This window comes from Condylura cristata, unplaced genomic scaffold (assembly GCF_000260355.1).
Source record: "Condylura cristata isolate star-nosed mole 26May11 unplaced genomic scaffold, ConCri1.0 scaffold00005, whole genome shotgun sequence".
Classification (NCBI taxonomy): Eukaryota; Metazoa; Chordata; class Mammalia; order Eulipotyphla; family Talpidae; genus Condylura; species Condylura cristata.
The window spans coordinates 27,831,057-27,849,621 of NW_004567106.1; the positions used below are offsets into that span (position 1 = coordinate 27,831,057).

Sequence of the window (18,565 nt, forward strand, 5' to 3'; positions counted from 1 at the left end):
AAAATGATGTAAAAATAAACTTTTGTAATAAATTTAATAAATAAGTAAAACAGCAATAAATGTGGGGGTGCAGGTGTCTTTTGAATCAACATTTTTGTGTCTTTTGGGTAGATATATAGGAGTGGGATCGCTGGGTCATTATGGAAGCTCCATTTTTAGCAGTTTGGGAAACCTGCAAACAGTTTTCCATAGTGGTTGCACTAGTTTGCATTCCCACCAGCAGTGCTCCCCTACACATTTTTAGGGACCACTGACACCCTGCAAATAGGAACAGGATACTTTAATTGGGTTGGGTACCACATTTTTCAGTTTGAATGTTTTTGCAGTTGTATGAAGTAAAACCTCAAAATATATGTCTAACTTGACTATTAGATCATTCAGTGAATTTTTACTCATATAGCTTCCTTGTTATTTTGTATGATGCTTTTCTATATATTCTTTTCCACATTACTCATTGTTCCACAGTTGTGCAAAGTGGAATCCAGTCCTTTTTTTGCACTCTTACTATAAACCAGAGGGGTAGATGAGATAAAAAGATCACTTATAAAAACGGTCTGTTAGCACGTATAATCTATGGTTTTCAAAGATTGTGTTGTAGATTTTTACTCTTGAACAACAATTTTTTTTTTAAAGATTTATTTATTTATTCGTACAGAACTGGGTACAGGCCAGAGATGTGGAGGGTGAGAGGAGTCACCAGAGACAGAGTGGGGTGCAGAACAGGCAGGTCAATGAAGTACACTGCTGAGGGAAGCAGTGGGCGGGTCAGGAGAGGTCTGCCACGCCATGTGGTCACCTCTGGGGCAGGCGGGAATCGAACTCATGAGGAAGTAGCTTTAGCTTCTCAGTGCTGTGCTTTAACCCACTGCCCCACCAGGGAGGGCCTGAACAACAACTTTTAAAGCCAACATGAGAGTTACATGTATGTACATTAAGAGCTTTCATCCCATTTTATACTAAAGAAGACTTAGCCATATTGAAAATGCTTATGCTTCCTTCAGATATGAGAACTACAGGCCAGAATAATAATACCCACTTGAGCACTTATATATTATTTGATAAACTTGAATGTTGAAAATCTATCAGATGCCTTTATAGGTACCGGAAAAATTCTTAATTTCTTGAGAATATAGTTAGAATTAATTTGTGACTCATTGTATAGTTAACAGAGTAGGGAGCAGAACAGGCAGATTGACGAAATACATTTCTAAACGGAGCAGTAGGTTAGACAGGAGAAGTCTGCTGCACCAAGTGGGTCACCTCTGGGGCAGGGATTGAACTTGCACTGGAGAGGCCGAGGTTAACTTTCCAGTGCTGTGCTTTACCCTCCTGTGCCACCAGGGAGGGCACCTCTACCTACATTTTAAGAATTTTGTTTACCAGCTATAAAGCTTCAGTGCACAGTTAGTCTTTGCCCTTGGGGAAGCTAGTCATTGTTTAGGGAGAAATACTAGTTTAAAATCTAATCCATTTGCAGCAAAAAGAGGGTATTTGGTAATAATTAGAAATAAAAAATTTTTTTAAATCGATTGAGACCACTATGGACACTGTGTCTTTATAAGTCAGTAAGACAAATAGTGAAAAATATGTCCAGTTTTGCAAGAAGGATATAATTTACTATTCTAACAGAAGGAGCTTTATTCTTTTCTGATGTTATGACATTGGAACCCAAAAAATGTTTAATTTTGTATCACAATGTGATTAATATTGCAAATTCAGTAAGGCATATGATTCCTTTGAGTAACAAAACCAGTAGAGTGTGTATTATGATAGCTTTTTAGTGAAGTGTAGGTGCAACAGAGCAGTTTTCCTGTCTTGGCAAGATAATTACTGCCTAGCTGACAATACACCCTGCCTAGCTGATAACACACCCTCGGTAAGACATTTAGTTGATTTACTTTATGACAATCTTAGAATGGCTTATAAAATTCGATACATTGGCAGGATGGTGATTCTTTAGTTTTGGTTGTTAGATGAGTGGTACTTTTTTATGGGAAACTTGAAACATTTTTTTTTTAACAGAAATAATTTGTTTTACTCACTGTTTTAATCTCTATAGTTTTCTGTAACAAAGCATTTTGTATGCAACATAACACTTGATTCTCATAATTTTATAAGCTAAGAGAAATGCCTTACTAACTCCATGTTACAGATTATGAAATAAGCTTTTACAGTAAACACAGCTTAATGAGGTTTACTTAATTTTCTTGTGAACATTTTTATACTTATATTTAAAGTAGGTTATTCAGTTTTAATTGCAAATGCATTTCATTATATTTAACACTTTTAAAATAATATATTTTTACATCATTTTGGCCTTTTTCCATCTTAGTTGTAATCCCCGTGGGCTTCCCATTACCAAATCATCTGTGTGCCATCACTATAGTCCAGTGCACTCCCCCCCCCCCCAACCACCGTTTTTGATCCAATTCCATGCCCATAAAATGTCTCTGGTATATAGTTGTTCATTATTACTATTTTCTCCCCTGGTCGTTTATATTCCTGCTATGAATAAAACTATCCGGGGTTTTTCCTTTTCTTTCTGGCTTATTTTTCATTAAGCATGATCTTTTCCCGCTCCATCCATGTTGTTGCAAAAGGTTTTTTTTTTTTTTTTGGTTGCTGAGTAATATTCTGTTATGTGTATGTACCCCTGTACCCCATCTATTTTTGGACATTTGGGTTTGTATGACTTTCCAACTGTAACATTTAACTTTTTTTTTTAAAAAAAGATTACTTATTTATGCATATAGAACTGGGGTATAGGCCTGAGTTGCAGGAGCAGTGAGAGGGTTCACCAGATACAGAGCAGGGAACAGAACAGGCAGATCAACAAAGTACACTCTGGTGGGGAGCAGCGGGGAAGTCAGGAGAGGTCTTTTGCACTATGTGGATCACCTCCAGGCCTAGGGATTGAACTTGTACAGAAACTACTGCGGCTGGCTTGCAATGCTGCATCCTAACCCCTTGCACCACCAGAGAGGGCTGAATATCTAGGTCTTTAAGAAAAGAAATTTAAAGTTGTCATAATTGTATTCTCAAAATGAATTGTTACTGTTTTTAAGGGCCTTACTGACATATCTCAAAGTTTAAAAGTGGAAAATGAAGAGTTGAAGAAGAGATACAATGATGCTACATCCAAGACTCTCCAACTTGAGGAAGATATTATGTCAGTGACTCATAAAGCAATTGAAAAAGAGACTGAATTAGACAGGTATTTCTGATACTGTAACAAAACCTTGTATTTTAACAGTTATTTTATGTCTATATTAACATTATTTGATCTTAAGTTTAAAGGACAAACTCAGGAAGACACAATATGAAAGAGAACAACTTGAATCTCAGTTGAAGATGGAAAAGGACGAAAAGGAACTTTATAAGGTGATTTATTCTTTCTACCGCTATATTGTTTGGCCATGAAAGAAATTTTATGAAAATGGGAATTATTTTTAATTATTTCTACTACAGATGTAGAGAAATAATTAGTTCAACTGGGTTACTACTTAACACAAATTTTCTCTGTAAACCACCTTCAAATGCAGTTTTTCTTTTCAAAGTTTTGTATTGCATTTTAAAATTAAACTTATTATCTAATTTTTATTTGATGTCACTATGAATTTCAGTTGTGAATGTTTCTTTTGTTGCTAGGAAAGGACTTATTTGTATGTATACTTAGGGCTTACCCTGTTGTTTTTCTGTTAGTACAGTGGAAAATTATAAAAAATATGGAGTGTTTGTCCTCAGGCAGCTTTATTCAATACTAAAATGAATAATGAAGGTATTCTAGTAAGTATTGGGAACAGTTTTGGAAGATCCCGACTAAACAGGAGAGATTCAGTGATAACCAGGATGACTCAATTTGGAAAACTTATTGCTAACGCTGTCACCTTTCTACCCTGTCTTCTCCCTCCCTCAGTGCCCATCACCATCCTGAGACTAGGACATTAGTATTTGATGGAGGGTGGCAGAAACAATGCCTTTAATTTTCCTTTTCTAAATTATTTCATATTATTCCTCATGTACTCATATTTTTTACAGTGACTTCTCATGTCTCTGATGATGTATACTTGAATAATTAGTCCTTTACAAAAGTCTTGTTGAGGAGGAAGGAAGATAAAGAAAAGTGTTTTGGGAATTTATTTTTTTCTTTCTGTTTTCAGTAGGCATTAATAATTGGGATCAAGGTGACATCGAATTGTGTATTTGAATATATCCCTCATTCCCCCAGTATTCATTTATGTATATAACCTAAAAATTGAAAGGAAAGATCTTCTTTAGGGATGTATATTTATGTCTTGCTAAGGTGATTCCACTTACCAAGTGTGAAGCTCACCTATAGTACTGCTAGCTTCAGTAACTTATTTTCCCTTCCAGATTGTTTGCAGAGATATTTTTGGTCTCTTTTCTTGAGCTTCTACTGGGTCATATGACCCATTCCCACCCTATTAGAGTTTAGAGAAATTGGCACTTCTGTGAGCTCATGATTATGAAAATTGGAGAGTGTTTTTAAAGAGTGCCCCAAAGGTCTTGACTGCTAACACCTTCAGAGAATTAAGTTATATCCTGTTCTTGTGAAAAATTGTTCCATGCACTTAAAGTACAAGAAGAATGTAAAATTATTTCTCCCTAGTTATTCTTATCAAACCGAAATACATTCTCTAGTGGAAGCTACTATTTTCTGTACTCATTATCATTCTAACTGTGGAATTTTATTTGAACACCTGTAGCAGCAATAGCCACCAAATCATTATAGTTGGAAAAATTAATCTAGTTGAGTTAGTTGATCAACAAATACACTTTCTAGGCACATAGGAAGTAAGTGACATTTACATAACTTGACGTTAAAAATTGGATGGTTTAAGGTGATGTACTTACCATGCCTTTGTATTTGAATATGCCTGTAACATAACCTGTTTCCCCAAAAGAACATCTCAGTCTATTTGCTAAAACTTCAAAGAGGACTAACGTCATTAAAGGAAAAGATTTTAAAGATCACATAAAACTCTCAGATCTTAGAATTTCTATCTCTCACATACATAGCATTTGGCAGAAATTGTATCTTCTAATTCCTTCTTCAGTAACTCTTGATTATATTTGGGTTAGAGATATACAGTGGTACTTTGAACTTTGACTAACAGATTTTGGAGTTAGAATATTTTTGACATTTTCAAGCACTGTTGCAGATCCATTTGAAGAATACAGAAATAGAAAACACCAAGCTTGTGTCAGAGATCCAGACTTTAAAGAATTTAGATGGGAACAAAGAAGGCATGATTACTCATTTCAAAGAAGAGATTGGCAGATTGCAGCTATGTTTGGCAGAAAAGGAAAGTCTGCAAAGAGCTTTCTTACTTACAGCTTCTAGTAAGGTAAGTTATTTTGCAATATGTATTTGAAGATTGTAAAATATATTTCTACTAAATAATGTAGAGAAATACGATAGTTTTAACTTTCTACTCTGCCCCCAACCATATACAACTCTGTACAAAAGTAAGAAAAACAGAACAGTGAGTACCTTTATATCTTACAATGCTTTGCCATAATGGTCTCTCTCATTTGTATGCCTTCCCCAAACATTTGAAAATCAGTTGCAGGCGTAGCATGTCTTCTCACGCTATCCTTCTGTATAGCCATGTTATATTTACCACATTTCAGAAACTTAGGAGTAATGTGTCAGTCAGTATTCATTCAATGTTAGTTCGTACAGGTTTTCCTAGTTTTTTATTTTTAAAGGCCAGGTAAATACTTTCTCATTGTATTATGTGTGTACAAAGATATACTCATTTTGTTTTATTGGGTATATATTATTTTCAATAATTCCTATTTAATATACTCAGACATAAATGAATTCCTAAAACAGCAAGTACGAATGGTATGTACAATTAATGTATGAGACTGAAGTTACTTTGTAAGCTATTGAATGTAGCAAACTACAAATGCAAAGGTGGAAAGTATATGTGATTATGTAATATAAATGCTAAAAATTAAGCATCTTTTTCCTACTTAAACAGAGCTTCTGTATAGAAACACAGATGTGAAAATATATGGGGAAAATGGTTTGCCAAAACTTAAAGAAAAGCTATAAAAGTAGTAAAAGGTTGCAGTTATAATAAATTCAGATAAGTCACTCTCATCCTTTCTTAGTGTGTGTGTATATATATTTATCCATAGATACATCAAAAAAGATACTTTTTTACAAAAGTGAGAGTATATTATTAAAATAGTATTCCAAAACCTGTATAAAAAACTTACGTAGAGGGTGGTGGTGAAGTGGTTTGGAGTGCTGTACTGCAGAACTAAGCCAAGCTGTGGCGGTGGCTTCAGTGTGAGTTTGATTCCCGCAGCAGACCTCTCCTCCTTTCCTGTTGCTCCCCTCCACAGTGTACTTTGTTGATCTGCCTATTCTGCTCCCCACTCTGTCTCTAGTGAATCCTCTCACTGCCCTTGCACGTCTCGCTTGTATCCCAGTTTTGTATACATAAATAAATAAACAAAAAAATAAACTTCTGTAAATGAACACCTTGTATTCTTAGTACACATAGGGATGTTAAAAAGAGTTGTGTAGTATATAATCATTTTCAGTGTTCGTAGTTCTTAGCTGTCATGAACACACTAGTAAAAGTCATACAGATTGATGTATATATCAGTATGATAAATCCTTCTAAGTGTTATTGTTGGATCTAAGGGAGCTTAAGTTTTACATTTAATTCATATTACCTTTCACAGAAATGAATACATTATTTCTGCAGTGTGTGAGATACGTTGTTTGCAATGACTGCATATTTTACCTATGTTGAGGAGAGATGGTAGTTTATAGTAAATCACATATATTTTCGTTTTTTTTTTTTTAAGATTTATTTATTTGTGCATACAGAACTCAGGTACAGGCCAGAGGCTCAGGGGCGATGAAAGGCTTCACCAGAGACAGAGTGGGGAACAGAACAGGCAGATCGACGAAGCACAGAACAGGCAGATCGACGAGGGGAGCAGTGGGCGGGCCAGGAGAGGTCTGCCATGCCATGTGGTCACCTCCGGGGCAGGCTGGAATCAAACTTATGCGGAAGCGGCTTTGGATTCTCAGTGCTGTGCTTTAACCCGCTGCGCCACCAGTGAGGGCCTATTTTTGGTTTTTAATAATTTTTCAGAATTTTAATATTTTACTGTTTCCTTAAAAATAAAACTATTTCCATATCCTTTAGTAATTTCCTTAAAAAATCTTGAAAATAAAATTGATAGACCCAAAGACATATACTTTTTTAAAGTATTGATAACATATTGCACAACCTTTTCTCTGGTGAGAAAGGTTATATCAGAGATTTTATAGGTGTCATGTTTTGTAAATATGCTGTTTTTCCTAAATTCACCTAAATACTGGTATAGTGGGACTTTTTCATCTTGTCCATTTGAAGGTGAATGTTTGCTTTAACTTATTTGTCATTGAATTGACTACTTTTTAAAAAGATATATTTATGCATACAAGTACTGGGGTATAGGCCACAGGTATGGGGGGGTGAGAAGATTCACCAGAGATAGAGTGGGGAGGAGAACAGGCAGATTGACTGAAATACACTGCTGAGGGGAACAGCGGTCAAGACAGGAGAGTATGCTGTGCCATGTGGGTCACCTCCCTGGGGATTGAACTTCTGCTACAATGGCTGCAGATAGCTTCACAGTGCTGTGCTTAACCTGTTGTGCCACCAGGCAGAGCCTGAATTGACTATTACTTTGCGTGCAAAATAGTTCTTTTTTTTAATAAACTCTTTGAGTTTTTCTAGTTTGATTTTTGGTTTGTGGCTTTTTTCTTATTGGTTAGAAAAAGATGTTTATTTTGTGGGCCCTTCCTGGTGGTGCAGTGGGTTAGGACACAGCACTGTAAGCTAGCCGCAGTTCAATCCCTGGGCCCCGAAATGATCCACATGACACAGCAGACCTCTCATGTCTCTCCACTGCTCTCCTCAGCAGTGTACTTTGTCAATCTACCTGTTCTCTCCACTCTGTCTCTGGTGAATCCTCTCACTGCCCCTGCACCTCATAAATAAATCTTAAAAAGAAAAGTTATTTGCATATATTTTGAATATATTACAAATAATATTTATCCAGTTCTTTCTGTATTTGAAATAAGGAAGCTGACAGTATAGTTAGATCTACTAGTGTTCTGCTTAGAAATAGTTTCTCCATATACATAAGTTTTCTTATGTGTATTTTTTTAAGGTGCCTAATATCCAAAAACCCAAGAATGGGTGGTTCTTGTTCTGAGTTTATATTATTTTATTATAGAGATAGAAAGATGATAGTGGAATAAACTATTGAACTCATAATGTCTGGTTAGAATGAAATCATTTTCAATAATAATAAAATAAATAATTTTACCATTGTAAAGATACATTTAGGCCTAATAGGTGCCAATTACTTGTCAGTTTTTAGTCCCTTCTCATTTTTTGAGAACAAAGTCTAATAAATCTGTTCTGATAAACATTTATTTAGTTTATACTGGATGTACATTTCCACTTGATAGTGGGAAACATCTTTTAACAAAAAAATTTTAGGGTTTCAAAGACTAGTAATTTTTATTATATAATTTGATAATTTTATTAAAATTTTTATTTGTGATAATAAAAAATTAAGTAGTTTCGGCTAGTGAGATTGTGAGGAACCAGCATTTTCATGGAGTTTCAGTTTGGCTAGAACTTTTATGCCTTGTGTGTGTTGCCTGGCTTACCCCTCTTCAGTTACCTGACATACAATGTGTTAGAAGTGATACTCAATGTATATAGGGTTGGTATATGTATAGGAAATCTAAAAGACACATTTTAAAATATGATAGTTAATTAAAAATTTTATTATTGAAATATGCAAAAGTTGCTTTTTTTTTAAACTTGAATAATTTAATTGTATTTGTCTCTCTTCAGGAAGATACTTTTTTTTTAAAGGAGCAATTGCGGAAAGCAGAGGAACAGGTGCAGGCAACTCGGCAAGAAGTGGTCTTTCTGGCTAAAGAACTTAGTGATGCTGTAAATGTGCGAGATAAAACAATGGCAGATCTACATACTGCACGCTTGGAAAATGAGAAAGTGAAAAAGCAGTTAGCAGATGCAGTGGCAGAACTTAAACTAAATGCTGTAAAAAAAGACCAGGTAAAGCAGGTTAGTTTTGAATAACATACTTTGAATAAAATTCCACTTCAATTTCATGAAGAAGGTGAGTGAGGTAAAATAAAAACAAATCAGATTCCTCATCATAGAATTTTTTAATTTCCATTCATTTTACTTAGTCTCTGTATCCTGGGTTGAAATTAATGTAAGCATTAAGAAAAACTTATGTAAACAAATACTAAATGGTTAAAATTGTTCTGTTACTGTTAACTAAGCTTTCTGGTGTTAGCTTATACATTGCTTTGTTTGGAATTTCTTTTTACTAGGGGATTAAAACAACATACTATGATTATTTTACAGAGTATTGCATGCTCCCCAGGTTGTGGATTATTGTTCTCTATAGTTTTCTCTTTTTAAATGAGTCTTAATTCCAGGATTAATTCTAAAGCTGGATATATTAAAAGAGTAAATATGACTCCGTACCCAGAATGCAAGAATAAATAAAAATCAAAAACGAGAAGGGAAAACATGAAAATGAAGTTTTCAGTTTTATGACATTAAGAGATTTTTATCTGAAAGTGTTTATTTCTCTCTTAGGAAAAGACAGATACACTGGAACATGAGCTGAGAAGAGAAGTTGAAGACCTGAAACTTCGTCTTCAGATGGCAGCAGATCATTATAAAGAAAAATTCAAGGAATGTCAGAGACTCCAGAAACAAATAAATAAACTTTCAGAGCAACAAGTAAGTATTATTAAATTCTTACATAGTAAAATGTTTCCTTTATGATTACTTTTGTCCGCATATTAAATTTATAATTAAATATCAAGCTTTTGAATGTAATTTGTTTGATTTCAAGTCACTGGCCTACTGATAATAATGTTAATAAAGTAAAAAAAAAAAAAACCTCCAAATTTTAGGGAGAACCAACAAAGGAAGTAAGGATAGCAGCAGGAAAAAAAAACAGAAACCTTCTTTTCTTGACCAGTTCTCAAAGTTCTTACATCTGTGTCACTTAAAAGTACATACTGAATTCCTCATGTGACAATGAGCTATTGTGTCTCCACTGATCATCTGAAGGGTTTTAAATGACTTCTGCTGTTGACTTGTTGATTTCTTTCATCCTGTACATATTCACTGGTTTCGAGAAAGTCAAAAAGTGTTAGCTAATTATTGTGGGCAGGCAGATTATAAAAGCAAAGAAAAATTTTCTGTTTTGATGTATGTTCTAATGTATGTCTTTAAATGGCACTTAAATATAATGCTCACTTTGTGAGGGCATCCTGGCATTAAAGAAATGCATTTATTTAAAACCTGAAGTTGAAAACACAGCTCTCATTGCAAAACATACTTGCTGTTAAGACAGTTTTATTTGAATACTCTGTATACAATGATAAAAATTATATTTCTTTAGCCTTATTTTTTGAAATGTAAAATGAAACAATAAATATATGCGATAAAGTAAGAAGCTGCTTTGGGGGAAAAAAATCTTACAGATGACCAAGAGTAAATTGCATTCTTGGGCCTTTTATGTATATTAGAAAATTAAGACAGTGTCTCTGAGTGGGTTGTGTTGGTGCTGGTTGATGATTTGACAAGCAAAAGGCATGTTTTTCTTTTTTGTGACATTCAGTTACAGTTAGTAACATGTGTATAGCAACTCTTTGTTAGCCTTTAAGAGAAACAGCTTTGTGTACTAGGGCTGCTTTATATGATTACTATTTACATAATTACTGAAGGAAGATAATATAAGTCAGTGATTCACTCAACAATTTGTTAAAATTTTGAACAGGCTGATAACAACGGTGTCTGCACAAAGAAAATTGAGAATCAACACAAAGTGAATGATGCCTCAGTAAACATAGATCCAGCTACGAGTACCTCTGCGGTAGATGTAAAGGCCCAACCTTCTGCAGGTAGAAGCTTGACTTTCTGTATAAAGTGTTTGCCTTGAGAGTATGTACACTTACTACATTCCTTATGCCAGGTGTAAGAGTGTTAGGGGAGCTTAGAAAAATTCTTTGAGGGTGGCAAAGAGAAAGTAAGCATCTGAAAGTAAGATAAAGTTGTTATATATCTAGTGAAAACACAAAATATGAGTATGCATCTCATTTTCTTTCACAGGTGTTAGTGTGAATGATGAATAGAAGTGCAGATGCTTAAAACATTCAGAAACCAAAAATTGTTAATAACACTGTGAAAAGTCTGTGGAATTTTGAAGCACTAAGTGCATTTTAAGCATACAATTCTGTTTTGGTATAAGCCTATAAAATCCATGGTTGCTATACTGCTGCCCTCACCCTTGCCCTTGCCCAACCCTGTATGAACTAATAAGGCATTTTTCTTATTTCTATACCTAAAGAGATAGTAGATAAATGAACAGTATGAAAATGTGGATTAACTTTTCACATCTCCTAATTATGTTTTTCATCTCATGTTAAAGCTTTGACAATAATTAAAGTAAGTACTAGATAATGTATAAAATACATAAAAGTTTATCGTGTATGGTGTTTGGGATAATTAGTGTTTTAGACTTTCAGAATGTATTATAAATTTCCTGTACTATTAAATAACTATGTTCATGTGCTATACAACAGGATCTTACCTATTCCTGTGCATTCTCTATAGTATTTAAGAATAGTGTTGTATTTGCTAAAGACTTAATGATAAATAATTTTTCTACCCCTCATTACTATAAAATGTTTTCTCAGTGTATGACTTGAGTCCTTATCCTGTCCAGTTACATATAGCAAAAAGTTTTGTGTCATTTTGGAACTGTTTCTGAGGAATTAAGCTCTGTAGCAAAATAATAGTTCTTTTGTTAATGAATGTGAACTTGGTCTGGTCAAGTTGGTGTTTAAAAAATTCTCTTATAGTTTATATTATCCTCTTTTGTTTACTTAGCATATGAATAAATATTTTAAAACATGGTCCTTTTTCAGTATTTCACTTATATTTTACAGTATACTTACCTTTAAATCAAATACCTAATCGAAATAGTTTTTAATCTTATTTTCTACCTTTTTTATAGCTGAGGCAGATTTTGACATGGTAACAAAGGGGCAAATCTGTGAAATGACCAAAGAAATTGCTGACAAAACAGAAAAGTATAATAAGTGCAAACAACTCTTGCAGGTAAGCTACTTCTTGAAAGTAAAAGATTTATCAAATGTAATGGCTCAGCATACTTTTATTGTCTCAATTGATGGGTATCTTAGGGTTCCTTTATCTGCATATACCGGAATTAACTTCACTTGAGATCACAGGAGATTGTAATGATTGTCTATTCATGTAGGCCTGTGTGTAAATGCATAATCCTAAAGTTAGTTTGCTTACTTAATTTTCTCCTGATAATGAGCAAGTGGTTATTGATGTTGGATATTATTGTCATCTCATTACAAAGATAAATGAAAATTTAAACGTCATGAAAGGGAAATACTCCTTTTACTTTTATCATAGTAATATAAAGAATTTTAAAGTGACCAGGTTTATTAAGTGGAAGGAGAGAATGTTAACTGCTTTGTACCTTTATGATATAATTAATTTAGATTTGTTTTAAACAGCACCATTAAACATTTCACTTTTGCAGCTTCCTTGGTGGCATTCACTCATGAAATGTCTAAAGGACACAGGGGAAATCCTCATTTATATATGATGGGAGACTGGGGAACCTGTTTTGTTTTTGTGTATGTGATTTTTGTTTAACTTTGTGTATGTGTGTTTCTCTCTGCATGTGGAGAGGGGAGGGGATACTTTGTAGCACTTGTATGAAATTAGGATATTTCATATTTTACATTATGTAATTGAAAGATGTGTGAATTTTTTCTTGAAAGATTTATTTATGAATACAAGAACTGGAATGTAGGCCAGAGATGCAGAGGGGTGAGAGAATTCACTAGAGACAGAGTGGGGAGTAGGACAAGCAGATTGACTGAAATACACTGCTGAGGGGAGCAGCGGGCGAGACAGGAGAGGTCTGCTGCGCCAAGTGGGTTAGCTCCCTCGTTAGGGATAGAACTCGTGCTACAGTGGCTGAAAGATCCTTCATAGTGCTGAGACTTAACCCATTGCACCACCAGGGAGACATGACGTGTGATCTTTTAATTGGACTTTAAACGTTTTTGTTGTTTAAGAGGATTCTTCTGTAGAAGGGTTGATTAGAAAAGTTTTTACTTCAAATTAGTTGTTTATAAAAGACTATTTTTCACTTTGTATGAAATAGTTATGGGTGGTATTGAGAGAATGTTTCTTCAAAACTTCTTCAAACTGTGTAGCATGCCCATACTTGGTGAAGTACAGTTGAAATCCCAGAAACTAGAGTGTGCAGCTTGATCCATTTTGCCTTATTTTTCACGAAACTGGGATTACATCATATGAAGAACATTTACACATACCCTAGTCACTTGATTATTTGTTGAAAAGACTTTCTCTCCATTGAAATACTCAAAACATAAACTATTACCTTGTTTAAAAAAAAAATTTAAAATGAAATTCACATTACTTTTGTGTTGTGATTTACTTCTGGTTTAAGTCTAAAGATTGTGTTGGTCAGAAAATTCTATCATTTTATTAATGCCTGGAAATAACAGCATTTTAATTCAATACATTTTATTATATCCCTTTGTGTAAAGTTTATAAGCTTATTGTGAAATCTTAATGCATTCTTTTTAAAAGTAAAGATGAGAAAATCCCCATATGATACTGCCCCCCCGAGATTAAAAACTATTAATATTTTGGTTTATATTTTTCTATACAATGTTACATAGACATCATGTGTAACATGTAAGTAAACCTACTTTTTTTATACTCAATTTTATAATCTTAAACCAGTTTTTAAAACAAAAATAGAACAACCCTATATATTGTTTCTCCAGCTCACTATTTGTAGTTTGTGATGTTTTTCCCTGTCACCTTGTGGTTCTACTTTGTTCTTTTAAAATATATTATTTGATTATGTTGATATAAAATGACTAGCCCCATGTTGCATTGACAGACATTTGATTATTCATTTTTATACTATTAGAACAGTTCTGTAGTGAACATTCAGTACATATCTAAATCTGTGTTTTTATAGTGAGTCTATATGGATTTAATTATACCGGTTTTGTAACTGTACTAATTTTGCCTAGGATGAGAAAATAAAATGTAACAAATACGCTGACGAACTTGCGAAAATGGAGCTGAAATGGAAAGAACAAGTGAAAATTGCTGATAACATAAAACTAGAACTAGCTGACGTACAGGACAGTTACAGAGTAAGTTTAGTGCTCAAATTGAGACACAGTGCTTGATTCTTACTGGGAATGAATTATCTGTGTTTTAATATGCAGAACTGGGATAGCATTTTTGTCAGTAAGTAAAATACAGTATGTAGTTATGTCAGTATAGTTCCTTAACCATAAATTGAGAAATTAGATACCTACTTGCATTGCTAGTCTGTGCATTCAGGTGGCTATTAATTTTATCTTTTATTTGTGCTTTATTTTGTAAGCTGAAAAGTAACCACTTGTCAAAACAGACATTGTTTGTAAAATTATTTTAGGGCCTTAAAGTTTTGGGAGAAGTGTAGTAGTTTATGATCAGTGGTTTAAAATGTAGGAATTGTAAAATTTACCACCCAGGGTATGCTACCTGTAATTCTAATTGAACTATTGCAAAGAAATGAAGAATAAATTACCAGTGTAACATTAGGTAGCAAACAAAACCAAATGGTAAGTAAGTTTGTAAGAATTTAGAGAAATTAGCAGTTATGTCTAGCTGATTAGTATGTTGAAAAATATTTTCCCTCTAATATTAGTATTAATTAGTACATGTATATTTTTGGTGACTAAAGGTGAGGTTGTTGTATAAATGATATGACTTTACTATGTCATTGTGTTCTAACTTTTATATGTAATATTTTAAGAGACATCACAAATTACTTTAGGTTTCCCTCATTGGGGTAGCACATTATCTAAAGTAATTAGGTAATTTTGCTAGTGTTCCTTTTTTTAAAAAATTGGTTTTTTGTTTATCTTTCTATTGTAGGTTCAGCCTGACAAATGCATATCTTTACACCTTGCCCACTAGTAGTCTTCCACAGTGCTCCATTGATCCCCCACTCCCACTAGTAAACTGTTTTAGCCTTCATCTACTGTGAGAATGAAATTGAGATAATTATTATTTGTAGGATTCCTATAGGTAGTGTTTTCAGTGACTGAAAACTTATTTGTACAGTGTGAATAGTGAATTCATAAGTTTGCAAATTGATTAGAAATATGACTTAGTAAATATTGAAGCCTATAACATATAAGGTGCTGTGTTAACCCATTAGACACAGTAGTATTTTAAACAAATGGGATAGCATTAATTCATCTTTGGAGGTCACAAGTGTAGAAGGCATTGTCTGAGAACTGAGCTTAATAGTATTAATAGTACTTTAATATTTGTAATGGTGTAAATCAGACTTAAAAGACACACTGAAGTCAGATTTTGTGGGCCTACAATGGAATTTGAGTACTATTTGCTGTTAGGAATTTTCTAGGAGAAGGGGATCCAAACCTGAGGGGTTTCTATGTGAAAATAATTTGGAAGTACTGGCATAGGTGGGAAGTGTTTTGAAGGTAGAAAATCAGAATTATTTTTAAGACAGTTGATAAAGACCCACCTCCTTGGATGCCTGTGCTGATCACCTGCCCTGGAGTAGGACACAAGTGTAGCTAGGGAAGCTTTGAAAGACATTCTTATGAATGGTTACATTTGTAGGTGAACAATGTATTATTATTGAATGAATGAATGAATGACTTCAAAATTGAAAATGTTGGGGAGTGGAGAAAGGAGAAAAGGAAAAGGATGTGTTCTAACATAATTTACTATTTTCCACAGTTATCGCTGAGATTGGTACCAGTTAATGGAGTAGAAAAGTATATTTGGGACATTTTGCCCTTACAATATACAAAGGGCAAAATTTGAAGTTGGGAAAAGAAATAGTTTGATATATGAGCCAATATTTGTGACTTGTTCCTCTGGGGAAGGCATAGGAGAAAGGAAATTTCTCAGACTAGAAAGGAAAGCAGCCATGAGAAGAAACTTTGTGGAAATTTTACCTGTATTTGCAATTGGTTAGAAAAAGTGGTTGCAAAAAGAACAGGAGAGGATGGCAGAAGTTGGTATAATTTCATGTAGATGTAAAGGGAGTAAGGGAAACTGGTCAATAGTGACAAGTAATTTAGACTAAGAACCAAAGAAAATACATGAGTATAGTCATAGTAATTATTTTAAATAGAATGCTATAAACTAGAAGTGTAAGTATAAAGAGTAGATAATGAAAAATATTAATAATTTCTTCCTTTATTCAGCTTCAGTTGGCAGAGAAAGACAAAGAGATAAATGACCTAACTTCACATTTGGAAAATCTCTCCAGGGAAAAGGTATTGATTGAACAATGTTTTTTTTTTTAGATTTATTTATTTATTCATACAGAACTGGGGTGCAGGCCAGAGATGCGGAGGATGAGAGAATTCACCAGGGACAGAGTGGGGAGCAGTGGGCCGGTCAGGAGAGGTGTGCCGCACCATGTGGTCATCTCCCGGGCAGGCGGGGATCGAACTATTGCGGAAGTAGCTTAAGCTTCTTAGCGCAGTGCTCCAACCTGCTGCGCCACCAGGGAGGGCCTGAACAATGTTCTTTTAAAAAATATTCATATACCACTGAAAGATAATAGTTTTGTCAAGATTCACCCATTTTATAGTTCTTTAAAAAAGTTGAATGAATAATGATAAAGCTGAAACATGGTAAGGCTCTTAGTTGAAAAATATTTTTAGTAGAATAATATGTTAAAATATGAGAAAACTGCCTGTGTTGAAATATATTAATTTGGTGTTTAACAAAAAAATTTATAATGTTTAAATTTAGGAAAACTAACAATTTTTTCAAATACAGAAAATTTTTTACCAGGTTTTCTTTTGTAGTAGGAATATCTCATGACTTACCATATGTTCAGCATTTCTCAAAATGATCTTGTTTGTTTACCAGTTGAAAACTCCCCAAATTGGGGCTTCAGTTAATATCATGTTTGACTCGGTTATTTGCAAAGGAACACGTGTGTGTTAAAATTTGCTACTCTATCCATTTGCTTGGTCTTTTGTTGCTCAACCCCTCCCTTGAAACTACCTGAAAGCCCAGTTGCCGTCCTGTTGTTAGTATGAACGTTGGTGTGATCTAAGTGGAGTCTCTATGAATGTCAAGACAATTCTATCATTCAGGAAATTCTAAAGGTTCTAAGAGTTCTATGTTGGGAAATGGACAAAGACCAAATATATATAATTCCTGACCACTATCTGGGATAGGGAAAAGGAACAGGGGTAGAGACAGAGAGAGAATCATTTGTATATCTGACATCCTTCTCTTTTTAGCTGAAATCAGGTGAGAAACGGATCACTCTTTTGCTTAATGGAACTTCCATGCATTTAGAATATTTTGTATGGTCTGGCATCCACATTTTCTCTACTCCCATTTTTAAACCATGGTTTTTTGTTTTACTGTCTTCCACTCTAGAGTCAAACTTTGTAATTCTCAAACTTGATCTTGAAGCAGAATCACCTATCTCATTTGTTAAAACAATTCCTAGATCCCATCCCCATTGGGTCCATTTACCATTTTTACTCTAATATGTTATAGTCTTTCTGGAAATATTATATAAAAATAAAAATGGGAATTATCAATATATAAAAGACTGAACAGCTTATTCACAGGGTTGAGTCAAAGCATTTTCTGTTCTTTACTCACTGCATCTGCATGTGGCAGATATAGGGGAACGTGTTAGCCCTTCTATTTAGTGGCTGGAATGCCAGAGATAACCTTTGTCAAGTAATTTGTAAAATGAGCTTATTGGGAGTCACTTTGGGGCTCTGGAGAAAAAAAAAAAATTACCATGCCGCATAGGCACCAGCTAAACATTTGTGACTTGGAACTGTAACTGTAAGAGTATTCCTAACAAAAATATTTTGTGAATTGTGGAGACTTTCATTTTAGGAGAATTGTGAATCAATAATGTTTTTCTGAGGTTAGAGAGCTATACTTGCAGCATGCTTGTTATTGAAGTTAGGGAGGAGAGATACTGAAGGGCTTCCTGACCACTTTTGTTCTGGACCTTTTAATAGTCTACTGTATTCTACTTTCAGAAAATACATACTTTTTTTTTAAATTTTAATGATTACTGATCTTTATTAAGTATGGTGAAACTTTTTAAATTATTACAAAAGTTTATTTTTACATCATTTTGCACATTTTTTTTTTCCATCTCAATTGTAATCCCCGCGGGTGTGCCACCACCATAGTTCCATACATTTCCTTCCCCCTCCCTTCCGTTTTTGATCCCATTCCCCACTCTACCCCCATAACATGTCTCTGGTATATGGTTGTTCATTATTTTTGTTATTTTCTCGCCTGGTCCATTATACTCCTGCTGTGAGTGAAACCATCCGGTATTTTTC

General features: G+C 34.1%; 1 protein-coding gene across 3 annotated transcripts in view; it reads left to right on the forward strand.

The window, feature by feature from the left end:
* TAX1BP1 (Tax1 (human T-cell leukemia virus type I) binding protein 1) overlaps positions 1 to 18,565 on the forward strand; it is a 63,619-nt gene that overhangs the window by 33,468 nt on the left and 11,586 nt on the right. For 2 of the 3 annotated variants that reach the window (XM_012720991.1, XM_012720993.1), the window contains exons 6-14: positions 3,066 to 3,214; positions 3,291 to 3,381; positions 5,184 to 5,369; positions 8,910 to 9,143; positions 9,690 to 9,836; positions 10,885 to 11,008; positions 12,124 to 12,227; positions 14,222 to 14,347; positions 16,430 to 16,501. In XM_012720991.1, coding sequence (XP_012576445.1) covers positions 3,066 to 3,214; positions 3,291 to 3,381; positions 5,184 to 5,369; positions 8,910 to 9,143; positions 9,690 to 9,836; positions 10,885 to 11,008; positions 12,124 to 12,227; positions 14,222 to 14,347; positions 16,430 to 16,501 — 1,233 coding nt within the window. The remainder of the gene's footprint in view (positions 1 to 3,065; positions 3,215 to 3,290; positions 3,382 to 5,183; positions 5,370 to 8,909; positions 9,144 to 9,689; positions 9,837 to 10,884; positions 11,009 to 12,123; positions 12,228 to 14,221; positions 14,348 to 16,429; positions 16,502 to 18,565) is intronic. The other variant, XM_012720992.1, reaches the window with a different exon arrangement.